General features: G+C 40.7%; 1 protein-coding gene across 4 annotated transcripts in view; it reads right to left on the bottom strand.

The window, feature by feature from the left end:
- The window catches only part of CCHR7.PART0H17orf49 (chromosome chr7.part0 C17orf49 homolog), a 623,656-nt gene that overhangs the window by 70,518 nt on the left and 527,142 nt on the right, over positions 1-25,996 (bottom strand). For 3 of the 4 annotated variants that reach the window (XM_044077152.1, XM_044077153.1, XM_044077151.1), the window contains one exon: positions 13,661-13,762. The exons of the other annotated variant lie outside the window; for it this stretch is intronic. In XM_044077152.1, coding sequence (XP_043933087.1) covers positions 13,661-13,762 — 102 coding nt within the window. The remainder of the gene's footprint in view (positions 1-13,660; positions 13,763-25,996) is intronic. 4 annotated transcript variants of the gene reach the window in all.

Here is a 25,996-nt window from a genome sequence, read left to right as displayed (position 1 = left end):
GATGACAGTAGAGACTTCTTCTGACTAATATCTTAGGAACACCACTAAACCCCTTGGAAATAATCAGCCGTGGTTCCCCCCGAGCATCTGAAATGGACATCTGCAAACCCTCCTTGGATGTGCTTAAAGTCAGATCCCTGCTGGCCTCTAACTAGGCTGACAGAGGAATTCAACGACAAAGCCAGGCAAACCTAAGGGCATTCACTCACCTCAGGAGAGATGTCTGGCAGAGGCTGAACAGCAGAAGATTCCAGCCTAGGCTTCTTGGCCTTCTTCTTCATGGACATGTGTCCCTCATAGCTGGAAGTACCCTCCATCATGTCTTTCGCAAGTAGTTTAAGATGCTAATTTTCAAGAGAAAGCACCAAAGAAGATACTCTACTATGAAAGGTTTTAGGTAAAAAAGCCTGACAAATGGAACAGGACATTGCAAAAAATACACTGTTCGTGGTGGTCTTTATGGGGAATCTGTCTCCCACACTGGTATTTATCCTCTTTGGAGGACATGAAACCCCATAAGCAATAATAAAAATTATACGTAAAAAAGAACCCTAATGGGGCACTTATCTGTAACACATAGGTGAACCAGCAATAGAACGGGTGTTCAGACCAACGATCAAACAATGGTGTTTGGACTGGTGGCAAAGAAGTTCTGAGGATGGTATGTCTGGACTTCACTTTTATGCCCTACACGATGTAAGCAGCATCGGCTAGGACATACAGTTTACCTTAATGCAACCTAAAGGTTTTTGTACACTGGCCAGATATCGGGCCGCCCTTGGCAAGGATCCCTAATGTAAAGAATATTGCAACAATGAAATAGAAAGACATCAGTTATGCAAATGAAATTGCATCAAAGGGATTACGTTATGAAAGTGAACAACACAGGGATGCCTTTTTTAGGGGTCTATGACAACAGATCTAATAGTAAAAAGATTGAATGGCTATAAGAATGAAAATGCTGTTCATAGAAAAGTACAGTTTTGTACCTACCATAAATGTAGATGTTAGAGTGCTCATACAGCTGCAGTCATAACAGATGGGTTATCCTGCCATCAGGCGGGTCCTCGGTCGGCCGAATTCCAAAGTCTAGGTCCGGCGTCGGTTGTCGTCACTTCTTCCCTGACGTCAGTGCGGCAGGGGTATAAAAGAGGCAGCCGACGCCATTTTCTTCAGTTTTTCTTGCCCCAGATGTCAGGTGCCCCCAGAAGGAAGGCAAACATAATGTTATGCAAAGATGCAATGTTGATAAATCAAAAACAGTAGTTGCAAGCAAATACACCATAAAAGAATACCCCAAAAAGGTTATATGAAAAAAGTTTGTCATAAGGCCTGTCCTAAGAGGGGATGGAGGGAGGGAAACCTGGACTGCAGCTGTATGAGCACTCTAACATCTACATTTATGGTAGGTACAACACTGTACTATGTTCATCGTGCATACAGCTGCAGTCATAACAAATGGGTAGAATCCCAAAGCTAAGTAAGGGTGGTAGGCACTAAGTGGAACTAGGAGGGGCTAGGATGCCCTGCAGGACTGCTGTGGCAAAGCCTGCTCTAGATTTTGAGTACAGTGGGAGGTGATAGTGCTTGGAGAAAGTGTGCACTGAACTCCAGGGTGGCTGCTTCCAAAATGTCCTTGGTAGGAACCCCCCTGAGGAAGGCTGCAGAGGTAGCTGTGGCTCTGATGGAGTCGGATCTGATGCATGCAGGCACAGTTTTTCCATGAAATGAGCAACAAAAGCGTATGCAGTGGGCTATCCATTTTGAAATTGTCTGTTTGGAAATCGCCTTTCCCTGAGCACCTGCAGCATAGGACACAAAGAGTTGCTCAGATTTCCTGAATGGCATTGTTCTGTCCAAATAGTAATGAAGTTGTCTGTGAATGCCCAAGGAATGTAGTAATCTTTCCCCTTTGTTTTGTGGATTAGGATAAAAGGTAGGTAAGTGGATAGTCTGATTCAAAGCTACACTGGATACTACCTTTGGCACAAAAAGGTAGGGTTGGTTCGTAAGGAAATTCTGTCCTGATGGAAAATGATGAATGGTTGCACAGCCATGAGGGCCTGTAGCTCCGAACCCTGTGTGCTGAGGTGATAGCCAGAAAGGCGGTTTTCCATGACAAGTACTGTAACTCTGTTGAAGATGCTGGCTCGAAGGGAGGAAAGGTCAGCTTTTCCAATACGAAGTTGAGATCCCAAGCAGGGACTGGTGGTTTCCTTGGGGGTTTTATATTCTTTGCCCCTCTGAGGAACTGCCTTAAGAGAGGGTGAGAGAATAAAGGAGGATCAGTGTTGTATTGTGCAGAAATGGCTGAAGCGTGGATCTTGATGGAGAAGGAAAGTCCATTGTTTAACATCTCAGCTAGGTACTGTAAAATTTGAGGTATATTTATTACCCAAGGATTCTGTCCCTTTTCTTGTTTCCAGGCACAAAATCGTTTCCATTTGGTGGAGTAGGCCTTTCTAGTAGAGGGTCTTCTGGCCTCCAAGATGACATCCTGCACCTCCTTGGAGAGGAGAAACTATTGGGAAATCAAGGAATTCTCCATGCAGCTAGATTTAGAGTTTTGAGATTGCTGTGAAGGGTTTTGTAGTTGTGCTGGGACAACAGAAGAGGGACTAGAGGCAGGATCCATGGTGGGGAATGTGTCAGGCTCTTCAGGAGCGGATACCAGTGTTGTCTTGGCCAGTCTGGAGTAATGAGAATCATTTTTGGCCTCTCTGCTCTGGCTTTTAATAGAACTTTGGGCAGCAGAGGAAGAGGCGGGAAGGCATAGGCTGTCAATGTTGCCCAATTGAAGGAAAGTGCGTCCACTTTCCAGGCCTGTGGATGATAGGTCCTTGAACAACATTTTTTCAACTGGCAATTTCTGTGGGTAGCAAAGAGATCTATGTCTGGCTGTCCCCATGCCAGAGTTATCTTTGTGAAAACTTGAGGATGCAACTTCCATTTGTGAGGATCTGTCATACTTCTGCTTAGGTTGTCTGCCAGTGTGCTTTCCTTCCCTGGCAGGAATTGTGCCTGTAGCTGAATCTGCAATTCCAATGCTGTGTTCCATAAGGTCATGGCTTGCCTGCACAGGGGGTATGAATGAGTTCCCCCCTGTTTATGTACCACATCACTGTGGTGTTGTCTGTCCTTATCAATAGCTGGCCTGGACGCAGTAGGTCTTTGAAGGTCATAATAGCCTTTTGCACGGCTAGCATTTCCTTTTGGTTGATGTGAAGGTGCTTCTCTTTTCGGGTCCATTTTCCCTGAATGCGCTGATCTGTCATGTGTGCTCCCCAGGCGTAGTCTGAGGCGTCTGTTGTGATGATTTGAGTTGCTTGAGGTACACAGAAAGGAAGACCTGTGTTTCTTTGGCAAGCTTGAGTCCACCACAAAAATTCCTTTTGAAGGTATGGAATGAGTGGTATAATTGTTTCCAAGCTGTGGCTGTGTTGAGACCATAGGTTTTTCAGGTACCACTGAAGTTTCCTCATATGCAGCTTTGCACATGGGATTAGTAGGATGCAAGATGCCATGAATCCCAGAGCCTGCAGGACTTTCCTTGCAGTTAGCATGGTGTAAGTTGCCATTTTTCTGAAGTATTGAGATAGTTGCCCTTGCTTGTCTGGCATGAGGTAGGCCATATGGGTGGTTGTATCCAAGCTGGCACCCAGGAAAATTATTTGTTGAGAGGGTATTAGTTTTGATTTCTTTTTGTTGACTGTGTATCCCAGGAAGTTCAACAGTTTCATTACAAACGCCAGGTGCTACAGTAGTATGTGTCCTTGCTGTCCGCTTGGATCAGGCAGTCATCCAGATATGGGTAGATTTGTATCCCTTGTAGTCTGCAGAAGGTGATTACTGATGCCAGGCATTTCGTAAACACTCTGGGCACAGTAGATAAGCCAAAGGGCAATGCAGGGAATTGGTAATGGGTTGAACCTGCAAAGAAATCTGAGGTATCTTCTGCAATCTTGTCTGATAGGGACATGCAGGTATGCCTCCTTGAGGTCCAATGTTACCAGCCAAGACTCCTTGCCCAGCATGGGAAGAAGCTGCTGTAATGTGAGCATCTTGAATTTTGGCACCTGTAGATATGTGTTTAGGATGGATAGGTCTAAGATAAGTCTCCAATCTTTGTCTTTCCTTGGTACCAGGAATAGTCTGGAATAAAACCCTTGACCTTGTTCTTTTGCAGGTACCTCTTGAATTGCTTTCATGTCCATGAGAGCTGAAACTTGTTTTTGTGCCTCTGCCCTTTGATTTTGTGGCAGGTTTGGCATGCCTCTCATTTTTGGAAGGGTGTGAAAGTGGAACCTGTAGCCTCTGTCTATAATGTCCAGAATCCATTTGTCTTTTGTAACAATATGCCAATTTTTTGAGAATAATGTCAGTTTTCCGCCCAAAGATGCTGCCATTAAAGCTTTGCTTGGCAGGTGTAGGGGGAAGTCATTGCGTCTGTTTTCTAAAAGACTGTGATCTATCTTCTCCACCTCTTGGGGTTGGTGCTTGCCATTGTCTAGCTCTGAAAGATCCTTGAGGTTGCCCTCTACCCCTTGGGCGCCTGTATCTGCCCCTTTGAGGTCTGCCCGTGGCTGGAAAAGACCAATTTTTTGAAGGCCAGTTTCTGCTGAAACGTGGAGGCTGTACCTGCAGGAAATCTTTCACTGTTTGCATTGATTTCGCTTTTTCCTCCATTTTCTTTAGCACCTCCTCAGCTTTAACACCAAACAATACATCTTTTTGAAGAGGTGCATCTAATAATTTAGCTTTGACATGATGTGGTAAGGTTTGCTCTTTGAGCCAAGCATGCCTACGTATAACAGACCCCGCAACAGCAGCTCTACATAAGGCCTCTAAAGCATCAAAACCACACTGCAAGGTATGTGTACCCACTTGCTCTGCACCATGCAACAAATCCTGCAACTCTTAAATCTGGTTGTGTCATCTTGCTTTTCAGCTGAGATATCAAAAACTGCTAATACTTTAACATATGGAACTGACAGTTTAATGCCCTCATGGTTGAAGTGGCAGAGGTGTACACCTTTTCCCCCCACCTTTCTAAAGCTCTGGAATCTCTCTCTGTAGGTAATGGGTTTTTAGCAGTAGAGGCCTTAATTCCCTTGGGACCCTGTGAAATTGGTTCTGGGTCAGCAGTATGGCTTTTATATAGGAACTGGTGGGAATCAGGAACCCGGTAATACCGGTCTGGTTTAACAGGAGCTGGAGGCAAAGAATCTGGATTAAGGCTGGCTTCTGTGTACACATCATCCAATATATCTAAAACAGGAGGGATAGCCAGAGGCCTATGCTGGGGGAGCAGAAGAAATTCCCTGAGCCTTTTCTTGGAATCTGAGTAATCTTGGCCTTCCCAATGAAAGTGTTCCCTCAATGTACGCAGGGTTTCCCCAAAAGAGAAGTCCTCGGGGGGGGGGGGGGACACCGAGGGAATAGACTCCTCTGCATCAGTGTCTTCGAATGGAGAATAGGCATAATTCTGGTCCTCAGATAGTTCTGAGGTAATAGAAGCTTGATCTGAGGAAGGGTAGTCTTCCTCTAATCTGGGCCTTTTGTCAGAGGGGGGTTGATCAAATCCTCAGCCATTTTAAGCATCTGTTTTTTAGGCATGGTGCCTTGAGAGGGGGTCTGAGGAACCTGTTTTTTGGTTTTCATGGCTGCTTTAGATTTAGTGAAGGCTTTAATAGAGAAGGAGGAAGGCCTGAAGACCCCTTGAGAAATGGCAGGCCTGTCTAAATTCTGAGTTTCCCCGCCAGGAGTGGCGTCGGGATCTGTAGTAGGAATGGGGGCAGAGGAGCCTGTGACCTCGGGTACTGAAGACACCGGTAATGCATTGTCATCGGTAGTCAGGGGCTGAGTAGGCACCTCGCTGAGTACCGGAAAACCGGTAGTCGGCCTTAGCGTCGTTTCAGTAGGTGGTGCGGCGTATGTCGGTCCTTATCTTTGCATTTTTTGCTCAAAACTGGAGTCAGAGTATCCGACGACATAATATAATTAAATTTTTTGCTGAAAAAGTGAAGGGCGAACTCCACCAAACGCTTAATAGTGCGTTTATTGAATCTAGCACAGAAACGGCAGGCCTAGACGTCGTGGTCTGGGCCTAAGCAAGGTATACAGGAGGAGTGGAAATCCTTATGCAGTACTTGCTTCCCACAAGAAATGCAATTATTAACTTTGTCTGACATCGATCTGAGGCAAGAAAAGTTTCCCCAACGGGGTACTTAGCTTTCAAGAAGACTTCGGCTGAAATACTTTCGTAAATCTCAGGAGCTGGCCGACCAGCACTTGCGAACTGCTTCTGCTTCAGGCACCGCGCGGCAAGAAAGACTGAAGAAAATGGCGTTGGCTGCCTCTTTTATACCCCTGCCACACTGACGTCAGGGAAGAAGCGACGACAACAGACGCCGGACCTAGACTTTGGAATTCGGCCGACCGAGGACCCGTCTGACGGCAGGATAACCCATCTGTTATGACTGCAGCTGTATGCACGATGAACATTCCGTTTTGTGGGGGCTGTGCCCCCCCCCCAAATATATATACCTACTCCCAAGATTGTATTATAGTGAGGAAACAGCAAATTTTCCAATTTTCACTGTACCGTGATCTCAGAAAACGGATTTCTATGAACGGCATTTTCATTCTTACAGTCGTTCCATCTTTTTACTATTCGATCTGTTGTCATAGACCACTTTTATGTCCAATTGTTGCCTATAATGGTGATGGAGGCTTTGACTGGAAGCCTAAAAGCAGCAAGAAAATGTTTCAGTCTTTCTTCAGAAAATTGTGTTGTTACTGACTGCTAAAGCTGGATGTTAGAGGCAATAGCAGAGCAGTTTAACGTCTTTTTCAGAATCATGTTTAAAGCATCACCCTTCCCAAAAATGGCTACAGTTTGAATATATGGAAATAAGAGAGAATTAAGTCTCATTAAAAGCCAAGCAAAAACTAAGTATTTTGCAATGAAGCTTGAAAATAAGTGAAGGAGGGAAAACCATTGTACTAGCATAGTCACACAGACAATTGTAGCTATCAAAGGCTGAATGGGCCTGTAATTCTGTGTTTCATTCCACCAGTAAAAGTACTACTGGGATCATCCCTGTGAAAAGGCATACATGTCTAACGGGATTAAAACAGGGGGATGAGACCTTGGGGACTTTCTAAGAATAGGGTTAGCAGTATTCCAGACTGCACTCAAAGGAAAGATGGACAGTAGCACGTGACTGCAACTTCTAATGGAAAAGGAGGTAAGATGCATTTAGACCGACGAATGTGTGTACAAACGGAAATGTCTGACAGATGGTATGGACAGAACGAGGGTGGAGAGAAGGCTAAGATTTGAAAGCTGCCAGATATGAAGAGTGAGTGGAAAGAGAAATGTATATAATACAGATGGAATGGACAGAGAAGGAAAATGAGGACAAGTGGGGGGTTGTGTGTTATGAGCCATAACAGAAGTATTTCAGGGAGTGTGTGTGATCTGATGACAAGATGGTCGGCAGAGAAGAAAGGAACTCAACAGAAGTAATAAATATGCCAAGGTGAATGAGAAAAAGTGAGGTTATATAGAGATTATGGGTAAGAGTATGAAGAAACATCCCATCAGGGAAAAAGAGAATGGAGCATGAAATTACATAGCCTTTTTGCTAAATAATGGTGTGCAAACCAAAATCTTCTGGGGAGGCAAAACTTACCTTGCAAGTATTGTAAAGATGGTTCTCAACTCAAAAAAGGTTAAGAAAACATAAAACAAGAGGAGGAGGAATGTTGGATGTGTAACTGAACATGTGGGGCAATATCATATGACATAGAAATGTGAGAGGGAGGCAGCGTTATAAAAAGTTGAAAGTACAATATCATTTTTTTGTCTCATTTTGGAGGCAATAATACCAGTACAGCAGAAAGCAAGGATGATGAAGTTCTAGGAGGTTTGTTAAGAAATGTACTGGTTTTGGTTTTGAACAGAGCAAGGGGGCAAAGTGTTTTTGATAAATCACTGAGATGTTGGAGCAGCACTAAAGAGACAGATATGACGTCACAGATTTGAAGGGGTTGTTTTATTCACACAGAGGGAATGGTGATGGTGGCACACAGTTAGGCAATATGCAGACAACAGTGCAAACTGTGGCAGGTGGTATCTAAAGCATTGCAAAAAGTACTTAAATACAAATCATGCAGTGAAAATGACTAAATGAAAAGAATGGGAAAGAGTGTAAGATCAGAACACCTGAAAAGCCAAATGTCAGTCTCAGTATCAGAGCAATACAAGAAAACAAGGAGTAGAGAGAATGTGGTAGATGGCTAGAATAACCTTTACAATATGTGATACATTACGAAGTAAAATACTTAAGAGAAACAATTCCAAGAGGGAGGAGAAGCTTTAGAGGGCTACATACAATAATCAGAGTAGGTGGATAGCAGATCTCTCAACTATCCCTGTTGTGGAGAACATTCCTGTTTTCAGGCCTGACTTATCCTTGTACAGGATGTCCCTATTTTTGGAGGCATGTCCCTATTTTCAGGCTAGGTTTACCCCTTCACACAATTTTCTGAGTTTTGCAATACAGTTAATTAAAAATCTTCATATTTTACACTGTCTGATATTTTTCCATTATTTTTGTCACACTGTTTTTTAGTATGCTTTCTAAGTAATACCCCACATTCTTACTGGAAGCGAGAACAGTTATGTGATATTTGGTATTCAAATTTTATGCTAATTAGATGTACACATTTTCAGCTGTCTGTCCCTATTTTTCATAGGTAGGTACTAGGCTATCTGCCCGAAGGCATTTATAAGCCTAGCCAGAATGTGTCGGCTTTCGCCGCCCCCTTAGATTAGTTCCCTGTGCCACTGAAGTGATCCCCGAGGTAAACTGTTTCCCATCCACTCGTCAAAATTTCTTTTGAAGAGTGTTAGCAAGGAGCTCTGCCTAATATAGATTGGGATCTTGTTCCAAAGCATGGGAAGTATCTGGGACAGGAATCTATCCCTCCAGCACGTCCTACTTATTGTTGTGGTGAGGTTGAGATCCCCAGAGAGTGTGTGGCTCGCTAGGATAAGGTTTTCTTTAGGTGGAGCATGTCCATCAATTCTGGGTTGGACATGGCCTTGTATGTCAGGCAGAGATCACCTCCGAGTAGGTGGTATGCAACCAAGTACAGCTGTAATTTCTTCAGTCGAGCTGCATATGGCATCTGTTTGAGGCCAGTGATCCTCTTGGTGAGGTAGTTCTGTGGTCTTTCCAGCTGTTGCAGGTGTCTTGTAAGGTACATCCCAAATGGGGCATTGTACTCTATGATGGGTCTGATGAGTGATGAGTAGAGGGGCACAATGACCTCTTTTGATCTGGATGTTAACCCTTTTGTGATTAGGTGGGCCACGTAGAAGGATTTTCTAACCACTTTGGCAATGTGATTATCAAAGGTGAGATTACTGTCTACTTGGGTCCCCAGATCCCTTATTACATCTTCCGTATTTAGGGGACTACCACCTATGTGGTAGTTTGTGGGTACTTTGTTTTTTCCAATGGGGATGACAATGCACTTTTTGGCATTTAGCTTGAGGCCATGGTTTTGACACCAGGTATCCATCTCCGTGAGACCCTTTTGGAGGATGTCTGTGTCAGCCAGAGAGTCAAAATTATAGCCCCTAGTTTGCAGTCGTCTGCAAACTTGGTCAGCCATAGTCCTCCTGTGCTTGCCTGTACCTCTGAGAAGTATATGCCAAACAGGAGGGGTCCTAGGACTGAGCCCTGGGGAACTCGATTTAGAGTCGGACCTAGCTACTGCAACTCTCACCATGTGGGTTCTGTCCATGAGCCAGTTGGCAACCCATCTTGTGACGTAGGGGTTTATGTTCAGGCTGGTGAGCTTGTCTATAATACCAGAAAGGGGAATGGTGTCGAAGACCTTTGCGAGGTCTAGGTAGGCTGTGTGTACCACTTTTCCGTCATCTATAGCCTTGGTAACTGTCTCAAAGAAGTCCACCAGGTTTAGAAGGCATGATCTGCCCTTAACATAGGCAAACTGGGTTGGGTCCAGTGTTTGGAGGTTCCCAATGTCTCTGTTAATGAGTTCCATGATGATGTGCTCTATAGCCTTGCAGACCAAGCTAGTCAGGCTTATAGGGCGATAGTTCCAGGGATCTGTTGTGGCTCCACCTTTGTGAAGTGGAATAACCGCTGCTGTGCGCCATTCTATGGGTACGCAGCCTGTGGAGAGGCCGAGTTTGAACAATATGTTTAGGTGAGGGGTTAGTTCGTCTTTGAGCTCGTGTAGGACGCAGCCTGGGACACTGTCCGGTCCCATTGATGCTGTGTTTTTGGCTTTGGAGAGGGCTGTTTTAACCTGAGTGTCTGTGATTTCAGGGACTCTACATTCTTCAAGTATGGTTATGGTTCCTCTTGGGGGTGAAGTTTGCGCTGAACTTGTCTGCCAAGATATTGGCGATATTAGTTGGTTCAGTGTATTTTGTGCCATTCTGCACTAACTCCGAGCAGATATGAGCATTGCCACTTAGATTATTGACATAGCTAAAGAATGCCTTGTGGTTATCTTTGGAGTCCTTGGCAATTTTTCTTTCAAAGCTTGCCTTAGATGATTTTATGAGGGATCGTAGTTTCTTGCTGATACTGATCAGGGATGTCTTCCCTTCTTGGAATTTTCTCTTTTCTGTACTAGTTTCCTCCTTCTATTGTGTAGATTGTTTATGGCAGGAGTCCACCAGACTGCTTTCCTTTTCTTGGAGGAGTGAGTCTTGGTTTTGTTTGGGATGGCATGATCCACACATTCTTGTAGGTGCCCGTAGAATGCATTAGTAAAGGATTTTGCAGCTTGGACAGTGTTATCCTTCAGGATGGGGGCTTTTGAAACTTTCCACTTCGGTCTTAAGTAACGTGAAGTTTGCTTTTGAAATGTTTTTCACGGTGGTTTTCTTGTCCGGGGCTGGGGGCGGAATGTGGATATTGAAACTGATTTGTTTATGGTCAGATCTAACCAGTGAGGGGTTGACCTCCGGTGTGGAACACTGGTCACCCATGTTGGGGATGACCAGGTCCAATATGTTGTCACCTCTGGTGGGAGTGTTGACCAGTTAAACCAGGGCACTTGAGTTTATAAATTCTAGGAAATGTTGGGCAAGGGAGTTGGTACTTGAGTAGTTCTCCCAGTTAATGTTTGGATAATTGAAATCACCCAATATTAGGGTGTTTGATGGGACCTTTATGTTTCCCAGTGTTTCCAGAAATGTGGAATGGGGATCCTGGGACATGGTGGGTGATTTGTAGCAAGCTACAATTTGAATTCCAGTTTTGCCCATTGTTAGTTGCATGTGGATGATCTCTGAAGCATCGTGCTATGCCACTAACCTGGAGGTGTGGGTATCCTTGATGAATATGGATACGCCCCCGCCTTTTGTATTTCGGTTTGGGTTCTGTGGCCGAAATGTATGGTATGAGATATAGCCTGGTAGTGCTGGGGTGCTCTCTGGAGCCTTAAACCAAGTTTCTGTTACTGCACATATATCGATTTTCTCCATACTGAGGAGTGCCTAGAGTGCGTGCATTTTGAAGTTCAGACTTCTGGCACTGAGTAGCATTACCCTCAGTTTTTTGTTACTTGTGCTAGTTACGGCGGTGGGTTTGTCCTTTGAGCTTTGCCTAAAAAAGGCACTATGGGTGTGCCAAGAGCCTTGGCCAGTATTCAAAAGCCTAAGGGTGACAGGTGCAAACCGTCTCTAGCGAAGCAGTGTGGCTTGTCGAGCATGTCATCCCAGGCGGACAGACACTGGATCCCCTTTGAATGACACCAGAAACTTAGCCAATTGTTGAAATTGAGAATTTTTTCTTTGTACCGTGATATCATTCTTGGTGAGGGCAGGATGCTACTCGGGGTCAGGTTCATACCGGCCTGGGCTATGTGATCAGAGAGCTCTTCCATGTCACTTTTCATGTAGTCCAAAGAGGTATGGCTCAGGTCATTCACAACAACGTGGACAATGACAGTCATATTTGTACTTGTTCTGTAGTGACCTGAGTGCTTGTGTTATGTGGTGAATCCTGGCACCTGACAGGCAGCTGACAGTAATCATCTCCTTATTCAGCCTAGTGAGTGGGACGTCAGTGTGCCTGACTATAGAGTCACCTATTACTAGTATGTTGGGTATGTTATTTTGCCTCAAGGGCTGTGATTGCATGGCACACTGGTTTTGTGAAGTATGTGCTTCATGGTTTGTGTTGGGGGGGTGGAGGTTGCTTGGATGTTTGCTTTGGAGGTCTCTGTTGGTTTTGCAGATTTTTATTTAGAGCATCCAATTATGTTTTCATGTATTTATGTGTTTTTTTCCAGTGCTGTTTTAATGGGTTTATGTGAGACTGGTGGTGTGATGAAAGTATTTCCCTTCTCCTCTTGACTGTCTGATCCAGTCTTGGGTTAAGAGAGCTTAGCCTCCAGTTTGGCCGTATAATTGCATCTCTCGCATGTATTAGTGTTTGGTGGTAGGAGGAGGGGGTTTTTGTCTGTGTACATGAGGCAGTTGTAACATTGCCTCAAAATGCCCAGATTCACCAGTTGGACTGGAGAGTACACCTGACACTGCCCTTTGGACATGCCTGGATAGGTACAGTAAACTATTACTGGATGGCTGGTAAGGTCAAATAGAGAGCTTTGTCCTTCTGTACAGTACAGGAGGGTCTACTGCTAGGGTTTATAAGTGCTCGCTATAAGTTTTGAGTAAGTGCCAGGCTGAGAAATGAGTGGTTTGAGTGCTTAAGTTGAAAGTTTGTCTACTTCCAAGGGAAAAATTGAAGAGAAGACTTTGTGAAGCCGGGGATAGTTTTACCCCAGCTAACCAGCGCTGCCAAGAGCACAAAACCAGGAAAATATGGTATTTATAGCAGGGAAATGAAAGAGATAGAAATTAGCCCAAAATGGCCAATAAAAGGGCCTTTGTTCCTATTTTCAGGGTCTGTAGGATGATAGATATGGTGGATAGTAAAAGTATTCTTCTGCTGTCAAAAGTATGGAAATATATATATATATATATATATATATATATATATAGGGAAACCCTTAAGTACCAAAATCAGTTATATATGCAAAATACCCAGCTCTGTATTTTATGCACCCTTATATAGCTACTACCTACTTAAACACCACAAACGTTGCAGTTCATATATATTTTTTTAAGAACCAATCCTGCTGAAAACTATGCCTTTGCAAAGATTTAATAAATGTAGCAAGGTAGACTCCATTTCAGAAGCCATACTCCTGTAATAATAATATAACATATGTACACACTACCTATCTATATATCCGCAAACAAGTCATCTGCATGTCAGGGTATATACAAAAACAGGATGTAAACCTGCATCGCAGAATATCACAGCTCAACTAAAAGGGAAGCATTTGAAACTGCAGTTCTTTTGTTTAAGAGGAAGTTTGATATTACAATCTGATACCGCATTGCAACTTGCTAGCTTACACTTTCTGTGCAGTTATTACTATTTTTCACTACCATTACTTGTGATATTCACTCAGTTTGTCAGCTTTGACAAACTGTTTTTCTTTAAAGAAACAGTCACGAAAAACTTTCACACATGTTCATCTACATAGACAATATTAATTAAAAATGCAATAAGTAACGAAACTGCAGTGTTACCCTGATCAAAGTTGAGCTTATTGGATGCAAAATCTTCTAGTCCTTTGATATCTGCAAGTTCTCTGTTTTCATAGGAGTCATTCAAAGCACTCAGGGTTACATCTGTCAAGACAAATACCAAATAATTCCAGGGATAAGTCATTACCAAAAACAAAGAAAGCCATGCAAAAATTAAGTCATCATCTTGGTCTCATCAGTAACTGTCCAACTATTAAAACCACAACCAGGCAAAATAAATGAACAATTCTTCTAATTAGTGAGTTACAAATCTGCACAAGTTAAATGCAGTGAAAACTAGGCTGTCCTTTAATGTTTACATCATATGCCTTAATGTCCTTAATCACTTGCAGCATATTCAGACACTTGAAAGAGATGGACAGGTCCAAGATGAAGTGTGTGCTACTAACAATGTATGCAGAGGTCACACAAAGGTTTTACTGGGTGTATAGAAATAATTGTGTAGGAAGTTAGCATAACAGTTGATGTTTGAGGAGATCACTATTGCAGCAATTATGGCTACTGGAAGATGGCCATAGGCATCCCATCCTCATGCATCGGGCTCAGCTTCCAGAGCTATTCTCCCATTGGATGAAAGAAAACTCCCAGTATAAAGCCGGTCGGTGTCTGCCTTTGTGATGTTAGAGTCTTCTTGAACACAAGGAATAAAGAGAAGCCTTTTATTCATTTATTCATGTTTTAACAAGGTGGATGGACTGGTCCAAGGACTTATTCAGCTACAACTTGAGCCAAATGCCAGTCTCAGTATAGAGGCATAAATAAACTGAAACATGAGAGCTACACTGACAATGCAATTAACAGTATACAGAAACAATGTGCAAAAGCAGTACAGTGAATAATTTAAGTACTGTAATGCAATGTCTAATAAGTTATTAATAGTAACTCAAAAGATATTAGTAGCTAGTCTGTAAAGTGATAAGCTTCTATGTCATATGATCATGGGAGGTTACTAGGCTATCGACCCCAAGGTCATTTCAAGCCTAGTCAATTCATCCCAATGTAATACCATAGATACTCTAGTCAATAACCAAGATTTATTTAGTAATGTAACATACAAAGCCTGACAGGAAATCATAAAACCTAGTACAGCCAAGGGAGGGCTACAGAAAGCAAATGCAAAGGGAAATAAGGTCCCAACCTGCTAAGGAAGGAGAGAGAGAGACAAAAGTAACTAGCCTCCCTAAATAACTACCTAAAGTTGAGCAGATCCAATGCCCTAAACAAAGGGAGAAGGTAAATGTATAAGATACCCCCAGCCAACTCAGAATGCCCATAACACAGGAGGAAGGGGATGCCATACCACATGAGATGGTGGGAGATATGTAGTACTGTAACAGTGATCTTCTCAAACATCAACTATTATGTTAACTTTCTAGAAAATACACTATGTTTCTTGTTAGATCATTATAACAGTAGTCAGATACTGGGGTGATTCCCTGAGTTTCAGGACGATGGGAGGGGAGTGGTCCGAAAACAGGAACTGGTTTGTAACATGCCGTCTACAATGGCTGCAGCAAACCCTTCTCTGGCCCTGGAGTCAATGGTAAGACTAAGTTCTGGGAATGTGTGAATAGATGTCTATGTGGGTGCTTCCAGAATGGCATGGGTAGTTATTCCCCTTAAAACATGCCATAACTGTAACAGTGGCCCTGGTACTGTGACACTTGACTGTAAATTTCAGGAGTAGCAAAACTATATACAATGTGCTTGGCATTTAAATATAATCCATTTCAAAACTGCCTCAACCCCACTGTTAAGAACTGGCTAGATTTTTTTTCTGGTACTCTTTACCCTGTGTGGATAGTATCCTATCTATACACATCTAAGAAATGTAAAATTCTTTCCCCTTTGTTTTGTGGATTAGGAAAAAGCACAGGTAACTGGGCAGTCTGATTAAAAAGAACTCAGTCACAACTTTAACCATTAGGGATTAGTTCTTATGCTCAACCTATCGCTGTGAAAGAACAGAAAGGATTCCTTGCACAATAGTGCCTAGAGTTCAAATACTTGGCTGGCTGAGATGACAACAAGCCATGTCAGGCACTTCTTGCGAGTTGTGGCTTCTGGTGTAAAAGGAACTTGAAAAAGCGTTTAGAAGGCAACCATTTGAAATGTCAGGACCTGCTAGACTGAGTCCCAAAATGTAGAGACTAAATGGCCGAAAGACTGGACTTGCATTTAATAAGTCTGAGATGCCATTTCACAGAATATTCCCTTTTCTCTGAGGTATGTCAATCTCAGAGTTGATATACATAAGTTTGAGTAGTGGTGGTGGGCTTGCCACTATATGGAGGTGCAGGGGGTGTTTGACCACCTTGCAGAAAAGAAGTTTTAAGGAGAAGAGATTTTCGAGTTTCACTCTTCTCCTATGATTTTGGTCTTTTTTTTGGCACTCAGTATTTTGTGTGCCAACATTTCAACAGGAAGACCTACTGAAGAAAAAATTGAAATCTTAGTGGGTTGCGACCCTCTTTTTGGGTGATCTTCAATGTAGCACTTCTTTAAGTAACTGCTTCACTGCCCTAAGAGAAGCCACTGGTGGATCCTAGCTGTAAAGTCCATGCGAAACCTGTAAAAAAAAAAAAGCTAAGATAGTGAAGGATCAGGATCAATGGTGCAGTGATGGGGTTCTGTCTTGATTGGCACCAGTTCAAAAATCTCTTCCATTTAAACATATAGGATTTCTGAGTGGCAGGCTCTCTCACCTTCTTAATATAAAACAATGTCCTATGTATAATTTGTTTATTAGCATTTGCTTACCAGGATAATCTGACTGGGCAGGAAGGCCCTTCAGCCAAGGCCTGGAGAGAAAAAGTCCACACTACATACCATACATTAATTTTATAAAACAATACAGTAAGAAAGAGGAGTATATATCTAATAAAAACTGTCAGTTAATGGTTAGAAAACAAAATATACATGTTACACCAATGGGCCCTAACTATTAAACTGAGACAAGTAAAATACCTTGAACATTAAAAATAGCCAAGTATAAGATTTTCAGTACACAAAAATGCAAGAGGCCTAAAATCAGCAACGAGAGAAAAAGTGAGGTGTGAGCAATCAACAGCAAATAAACAGAGCAACTATAGTACAGTGTCCATTATTAACATTCATTTTTAGGTTTTGTCTTGTATGCATCATTCATAGATGCATACATATATACAAATGTTTCAAGCACGGGCATTAATGCCCTTCTAGCTTGCCAATATACCAAACACTTGTTCCCATAATAAATGTCCAGGCTGTTCTTAAAAATATCTAAACTAGTACTTACTTTAATGTAATTTGGTACTCTGTTCCAAGCATAAGCTACTCTTGTCAGTGAACAAATTAGTACACTTCTCATTCCTATAGAATCTTCTACATAGGTTATCTGATGATTCTCTAGTACATTTTGATAACCCCAAACATTCCCAGAGGTAATTGTCCCTAAATGCCCTGTATACCTGAATAAGATCTCCTCTTAAATATCTGTAAGACGCTGTACAAGTTCAGATATTTTAATGTTTCATAACTTAAATTTTCACATCCATGGATGCCCTTACTACATTTCCGCTGTACTCTTTCCAGTTTATTCATGCTTGTTTTCCTATAGGGTTTCCATATTGTTATTCCATACTCAAGTTTGGGTCTAATGTAAACAATGGCTTCATTATGTTTGATTTCCGAGACTTTATAAATATTTTAAAAAAACTATAGTTATATTTAGCCAACTGGTTGATACGATTAGAAAAACTCATAGCTGAATCTACCCATGTCCTTAAATGAGTCTACAGTTTCACTGTGTGCTGTATTAAATATTCACCTTTCAGTTTATGTCTCCCAAATCTCATATGCTTAGTTTTTGATGCATTTATCAACCTATTCTTCTCCGTGCCCAAATGGTCAATTTAGTGAAATTATTTTGCAAGCATGCCTTATCTGTAACACTTGTAATCAGTATACCAAATTTCAGGTAGTCAGCATATAGACTGTAGAACACCTCAGATGAAAAAGTAAGGTCTGAAAGATACAATCTAAACAAGTAAGGGCCTAGGACAGAGCCCTGTAGAAGACCTTGACTGTAACCAAGGATTTCACCTGTCCAGTTGGTGTGCGATACTTGCCATGTCCTATTTGTAAGCCATGCAGCTATCCATCTTATCAACAGTACATCAATATCTAGTGGTACTAATTTATTGATCAGTACTTTGTGCATCACCCTCTCAAATGCTGGTTAAATCTATATAAAATCACATCACAATTTTTCATTCATAGCTATTATATTGTTATAGAACATCATGTTACAGGTGGTAATAGATCTATTTTCAACATATGCATGCTGATATATGGTTTCAAGTCCCAACCTATCCAGTTCTGCCAATAACTTCTCCAGTATTTTTCCACAACATGAAAGTAGACTTAAGGGTCTATATGATTCTGGGTTTGTCCTACTCCCCTTTCCCTTAAAGGCAGGTTTAATAAGTGCATGTCTCCAATCTTGAGGAATCTCCCCATATAATATGACCTAGTGAATAATAGATACAATGGTAGTGTAAGTTCTTGCTGAGATGTTCTCAGGCCATTGTTACTTATTCCATCTCCTCAATGCACTTAGTTTGGATCCAGTTTGCACAGTTCATTTTCAATATAATCTAATTTGATTCCAGTATCTGGGGTTACCTGGATGTCACTAGGGCAACTTACTACCCCGCCTTTTGTGGAGCCAAACTGTTTTGCATAAGATTTTGTAAAAATATCTATAATCTGTTGTCTGAGAATAAATTTTAGAATCTGCACACAGTTTATCAATTTGTGTATCTTTTCTCCTTACACATCTTGTGTACCTATAAAAAAGGTTTCCTATTATGTTCAATATCTTTTACACAAAATTTCTTCAAATTTTTCTTGATCTTGTCTAACACTCTGCTTAATCTGTTTGCCCAGCTTATTTCAGTTTTCAGAGGTGTAGTTCGACCTCTTCCATTTCTTATATTTTTTGTCTCTCACCTTAATCCGGTATCTTGTTCTTATGAAATATTCCCCCCTGATGTTGCGTGCCTAGCTCCTTATGTTAAACATTTTTTTGACTTTTTGCACTCCATTTCTCTTTCAAAACTTTCCACATTCCATCTGCAGTTTTTCCACTGAACACCTCACTCCAGTTAGTTTTATACAGTCACTGTTTTGCTTCCCTATAATCTGTAATTAACGTTCTGTGCATTGGCTTAGATTTCAGTTTGACAGAATTTTCTCGTAACAAATTAATCTTAACCCCATGATCACTGCATATCAACGGTGGTAAAACTTGACTTGAAGTTACAGTAATTTCTTTGGGAACACAAATATCTAGCATATTCTGTCCCCTGGTATGTTGTTTTACAATCTAAAGCATTTGTTGTTCCTGAACATACTCTGTGGATAATTTCTTTACCGACGTTGTTGAATCAATATTATTCCAGTCTGTTTCTGGTAAATTTAAGTCCCCAGCTAATATTATTCTTCCCTCCTGTGTTTCATGCAAGAAATATATGAATTCCTCTAGGTCATCCGCACTTGACTTTGGTGGTCTATACACTCCAACAATTGTTATATGAGTAATATCTTTGGTAAAGATGTGGCAAGAGGGATGCAAGGAGTAACTTAAAGGTACAGAGGAATGATAAGTAGTAGATGGTGAAGTACAGAAAAATGGCAGTAAAAAGATGCAGCTATACTGAGATGAAAGACAGAAGAACCTATTGGAAGAGATAGCTTAATGGAGGGGTTTAAACAAAAGGTATGGGAGGGGTGGGTGAACTAAAAGAGGGCAACTAAAGAATTTTTTTTTAACTAGAAACATCTTTATTAAATTGGCAATCATACATTTGTATAAATGAAAACAAACTATACTGACAATTTTAATTGCAAATATACATCAAAACATTTTTAAACAAGAAATATATTTAGTAAATTATCATGTATGACATAGGCAATCATAAATTTATATAAATGAAAACATACCATATTGACATAATTTTAGTTGCAAACAGTATACATCACAAACCGTATTGACATAATTTAACTGCAAACATTATACATCACTTATCTGTCCAGTTGATGTCAGACATTACATAGCTCATTCAAATCTTACCTTCTTTTAAACTTCATTCCTCCTCTGCATGTATTGTCCCCCACAATTCCCATTTTTTTTCTATGTAATTTGCTCCTACCCTTTTCTAAAGTACCCAAATTGCCATCTCAGTTACTATATCCATTACTTCTAGAACAGTTGGTTTAGACTTTGATTTCCATTTTCTAGTAATTGCTTTTTTGTCAGCCACAATAATTAGACTCAGCAAGGCCTTACTATGTCTAGACAGTTCCATATCATAGCTCAAAAAAAGGATTTGCTTAGTTACACCAATTCTACCATATATTAACATTTGCCAGTCCCTCTAAATAATTCTCATTACTTTTTAACCACATCTCTCTCTTATTTCCACCCTATTTTTAAACACCACTTTAATTTTATCCCATTCCCCAGCTATATTTTCAGAAGAAATTCTTCTCTAATAACTCCTGAATAATGCTCACTATCCATTCTTTAAATTCCTCTTAACAGATAGGTGAGAAAGCACCAGTATCTCATTTTTATTTCATTACCCTGCTTTTTATTTTAGTTATTACTGGTACATGATCTGAAATAGTTAATGGATGTGTATCAAAACTTTCAGTTAATGAACATGTTCCTGTGAAATGTAAATTCTATCTAGGCTAGTCCAGTTTTTGTATCTTGGTGAATAATAATTTACGCCTAGCTCCTACTATTGAATTCACATCTTCTGTGCCAAATAACTTCATAGTTTTCTTCAAAAAATCTACCCTCCTTTGTTATATTTTCCCTTCTGGGGTCCCCCAAACACATCTTCACTGCTGTAAATCAAATTCCGGTCCCCACCTACAAGTAAAATTCCCTGCTGAAAGCAGATTATTTCTTCCAGAATTTTCTTAGTATAGTAGTTTTAGGTGGAATATAAATGCACGCCAGTGTAATGCTCCTCCCTTGATAGTAGTCCCTTAGTACTACAAACCTATTATCTTTCTTATCCTCTTCTCTCACTACTGGAGCTCCTCTTGTAATTAATGCAAGTCCTCTTGTTTTCCTTTGGCCCAGGTATTCTGCTGAATAACCATCCTAAAAACCTTTATCAAATTCATATGTTATTTTCAAATGTGTCTCCTGTAGCATAGCTATTTGTAATTTACATGTTTTAATATTACTCACTGCTCTTTCTTTTTTGTAGATATCTGTGAGACTACTTACATTTAAAGATAATATAGAAAGCATCATGTTAAAAAGCAATTATTCTCGCCTTTTGTGTGTAACTGCTTTTTGCATTTGTGTTACATATATATTATATACTGTTTGGCAGGTTAATCTTTTGTACAGCCATTAGTTGTCATATCAATTTCAGCCTATGTCACATCTTACAAAACTTTGTTTTACTGAAAGCCCTCGAACAAAAAACAAATACACCTCCAATACCACCCCTAAAACCTATTAACTTAATTCTAACAAAACTATGTTTATTTTCAAATATTGAAGTTTTAATCTCCTAAAAGAAACAGTTGTCCCAAACTGACAGCCACACTCAAACTTGGGTTAACCTAAAAGGAAGGTTATCCATACTAAGACGCATGGTATAGCCTTGTGCTTCTACTAAGTGCTGTCTGGTTTTGCCTTATCTGTATTTCTCTCCCAGATTGGGAAAACACTTGAATGGTTTCAGAAAATATCTCCTAGCCACTGAAAGAAAGTAGTATTCTGTTTTTAATGCTCTTTATCAGACTGTCTCCATGGAGATACAAAAAACAGAGTTTTACTTCTACAAGCATTTATTTGCTAGAGGAAAGCTTTATTATATTCAGTGTTTTTTTTGTTTTTGTTTATTTGCTTTCTCTTAAAACGTGTTACTAGATCAAGCCATGGACCTTAATGAAGTCATTCCCATATGCAAGACTGATAAAAACACAATGTTTTCTTGTATCGTGCTCTTTTAACCAGACTTTTTTTTTTACACTGCAGTGCCTACGTTTCTTAAAATTGAACAAGGAGAAAGAGAAGGAAAAAAAAGTACAGTTTTGTACCTACCCATAAGAGGTAAGGAGGCTGGCAAATCATAAAGAAGCAGGAGCTGACAACATGCCTTGCAAAAAAGTGCTGGCAAAACCAGCCCCCTAGACTTAGAGTAGATATAGGAAGGTGATAATGCTTAGAGATGCACTGAACTCCAAGTGAGTAGGAGCTCTACGGGGGGGTCTTATTTTTTCCTCCTCTAAAACTGTTGAAACAAAGGATGCAAAAATATAATGGTGTCACAATCAGTGAGCTGAGATTGATGCATGCAGCTTAAATGAAATGAAATGGAAGAAGGACAGACCCTTGTCCAGTAGTACACATGAAGGTTTGTCCAACTGAAAGACAGAGCATCCACTTTCCAAGCACAGGCATCTGTTTACTTTAGTATTCCCATTACACTTGAAAATGAGAAAACTTTATAGCATGCAGATTATATCATACATTATAAAAATAATGCAATTAAGAACAACATTTTGTTTTACTTAACAGTTAACTCTCTCCCTCCTCTCCCCCTCTCCTAAGTGTTCTTTAGACAATGACATGGAGGGCATATGCTTTAGAGTCGCATACAACTTGAACAAAGTAAAAAAAATCCACTATATCCAGGTTTTTCTTGTTATGTCATATTTCACAAATATAATTCATGCTTTGTAATCCCACATGTTAGTTTGAGTTGCTGGTGTTATTCCTGTTTATCTCCATCTTCCAAATCCAGTCTCTGCTTCATTTTCAATATACTCTTGGTTCTTATAGTCAACCCTTGTGTGTTTCCTCTCTGTCTCGCTCAAGCATTTTCTGTTGAAACATTGGAAAAGGTTTCACGGCCACACTTTCTCTGTGGTCTATTATCAGAAGAACAAGAAGCAGAATCTCCTTCTGTTTCACAGGTAATTTTTTGTTGGATAAACTTTTGTATTTCCTCCTCAGCATGTTCTGCATCAAAAAATATTTTGTCCCACCACGAAAGAATATTCTGAAGATCGCTGGGTATAGCAGTTTGAATCTCATGATTGCTTCTCAACATTCCCTGATTAGTGGAATACATTTACTCCTCTTCTGTCTGGTGAACAGTAAGTAAACATTTTCCACACACACTATACTGTCTCAAGGTTTTAGTACTTTGTCCTCCTGCCACAGTTTTGTCAGAATCAATTCCTTCTGCTGGCAGGTTTGTATCCTTACTATTACATATCTACATTGCTTTGTCATGGCCAAGTTTGGAGCATACACACAATCTGCCCTTTCAATTAACTCCTGCTGTTAAATACTAGTCCAGTTGCTTATTTGTGCTTTCACAAAATTAATACACTGCATTCCTTCCAGATTCACTGGTACAGCAGAAAATCTCAGGTTTTCCCTACATGATCTGCCCTCTAAATTCTTTTTTTTGAAACATCTCTTCTTGGTAGCTTAAAGAATGTTAAGTAATATTAGGTGCGGTTGGAATATTTATGGCATTTGAAGTATGAAGTGTAGTGGGTATTGAGGAGATCTGATATTTATTACCCTGGTGAATGGCATGAACATGTTTCCAACATTTTAAGATTTTTTTTTTAAGTTATGAGTTTTTTTGTGGCGTGTGGGGTGGAGTTCCAGATTCAGGATACATAGGAGAGTCTCCTGCAGAGTTATTCAAGTCTGTGATTAGTAATAGAAGTAAAGGGTTCTACTGGTAGAGCAGTAATGAATTATGTTGTTGATGCTGGGGCCTTTATCTGAACAGTAGATTAGGTTGTGTGTTGTGACAGAAGGCTTGGGGTATTTTTCCATTTGTCAGTGAAGTTGTTTTAGAGATAAGCAGTGGTGTGTTCTGTATGGGATATTAGCAGAAAATGTTGCCATTTTATTGCAGCATTGTTCAAGTAAGTTCTATTAGGAGGCTTGCAGATTTATAAATATGGGAGAACTGGTAGAAGGGTTGGGAGTAGGTAAGTTGTGGCAATGGTTTCTCTAGTGTCATCTGTAAAGTATGGCTTCATCTTATAGATGGCACATTATCAGTTATAATCCCTGGAAGTTTTTTGTGGGTTACTAGTTGAATTTTGGTACAGTTTGAAGAGGTTATATTGAAAAGATTCTTCTGGTGAGAGAACAGCTTGGGGGTAGATGGAACTAATTTATGTTTTGGAGGGTTTATGAGCAACTGAGAGTCATAGAGGCATCTTTTAATAGATCATAAGGATTCTTAGTTTAAGCTGTGAACTGCACTGTCTCCAGACTGGGGTTTACAAGATACCCTTTATTCTGTGTACATAGGTCCACTGTCATAGAAAACAGCTGAAGTTTCCTACTGGAGATTTCCAGAGAGAAAGAGCGAGAAAACCAATGCTGCCTGGGCCAAAAAGATGTTGTTGGTAATATTTTTGGTCTGTACTGCCTCACTTTTTGGATCATGCTGGGAAGTAAGGGGGTGTGAAGGATTATGTACAGAAAGACTTCCACTTGCAAGGTGCTCTTGAGCAAAGGGTTTTAGTTGCTTATTATTTGGAGAAGCAAACAAGTCTGTCTAAAGTACACCCCATCATTTAACTGAAGGAAGACCTCACTTTGTAGCATTCCTTTGGAGGGTCTGCCTTTGATATGTGTAGCTGCTCTGCCACTGTATTCTCCTGGGTTGGCATGCACACTGCCTTGTGTGACATCTTTCACCTTAGGGTCAGGTCTCAAGAAGTCATTACCAACCTGCAAAGTGAGTAGGATGTGGTCACACCCTATATGTTGTTGTACAACATTACAGTTGCATTTGTAACTACTGGTAGGACCCCCACCCCATTCCATATCAGACTGAATTGCTTTCAGAGTCTGAATCATTGCCAACATTTCTTTCATAGTGATGTGTTTCATTCCTGCATGAATACACCCCAAGCCAGAACTGAAGCATCTGTTGCAGGGTACTGACAAGGAGGGCCCTCCAAAAAGGGTACTGCCAGGTTTAGCTGTCACTTCTCTGCTTACAATCCTAGTTCCCTAGAAACAAAAAGGAAGAATGGAATCTACTGTTGCATCGAATGGGAGTACTGCCTCCATGTGGACCCGAGGCTGCAATGGAGATACATCATATGCAAACTGGCACGGGGTACCACCAACATGTTAGAGGTTAAATAAGCCAGAGAACTGAGACACAGAAGCAGTTGCCCCACTTCAGTCTTGCCAAATATTTGTTTTTAAGTGTCTCTCTCCTTGTGGAAGAAGCCTTTTTTTAGGTTAGTATCCAAAAAAGAGCAGAGGAAGGCTACTCTTTGGAGGACAAGATATTAAACTTTTGAATAATTAAAGTAAATCCCATATTTTGAGAAATGTCAGACTAGGAAAGGGCCTTGTTCTCTACCTAATGAGTTTCTTACTGGATCAAACAGTCCTCTAGAACACAGAAGAACTGAATGCCCTTGGTAATGCAGAAAGCAATCACTGGAGCCAGACCCTGTGGACTGCAATATAAAAGTAGGTACATCATTCTCAACTGTGATGACTTAGGCACATCACTAAGATTTTTGGTTTTACAGTTAGACTTGCCCCTCCTTTACTGGTGATGTTCCTCAAAGTCAGACCTGTGTATAGGTACATATTTTATTAAATGCATATACTAAGCCTATACAATGAGTCACCATCACCAGCTATATAAAGGCCTTGTATTTTGAAAAATAAGAAAGTGCTCCTCTTTCTGATCCTTTACTAATATCTTTAAAGACCATTATTATAATTTTTAATGCCTGGAAGTTAACAGGTATGGGTAGGCATATTTTGGTTCCATGGTCACATTAAGGCCTTGTGAGAGAAGAGCAATGGGGCCTAAATAGTCAAAATTCTGGAACTTTTGGAAAGGTGTTTAGTTTTAAGAGGTCTAGAATGAGTCTCGAAGATCCTTCCTTTCTGAGGATGAGTCTGGAGTAGAAGCCTTCATTTCTTTACGAGTTAGCAACTGTTTCTTTATACTTTGTCATATTTAGGTTAATGGGGTATATATCAAATGCTGTTGGACTCTGCCTAGGGGGAGTGCTCAGCTTACATTGGATGCTACCTCAATGAAAATTGCATCCTTCTGTAATGATCTGGAAAATCATTTGACACTTGTAATGCTGCTCTAGGCTTGGAGGCACTGAGATATTCTCCCAACAACCCTACGAATGTTAGATACCATGAAGTGGTGTGAGAATTGCAAAGGAGCTACAGGTACAGTTGAAGACAGTGTGAGAAAGGAGAAATCAGGTAATGTA

This window comes from Protopterus annectens, chromosome 7.part0 (assembly GCF_019279795.1).
Source record: "Protopterus annectens isolate FY-2018-M chromosome 7.part0, PAN1.0, whole genome shotgun sequence".
NCBI classification, from domain to species: domain Eukaryota; kingdom Metazoa; phylum Chordata; order Ceratodontiformes; family Protopteridae; genus Protopterus; species Protopterus annectens.
Note: the sequence above shows the minus strand (reverse complement) of the source record. Positions and strands in the feature narration are given on the sequence as shown.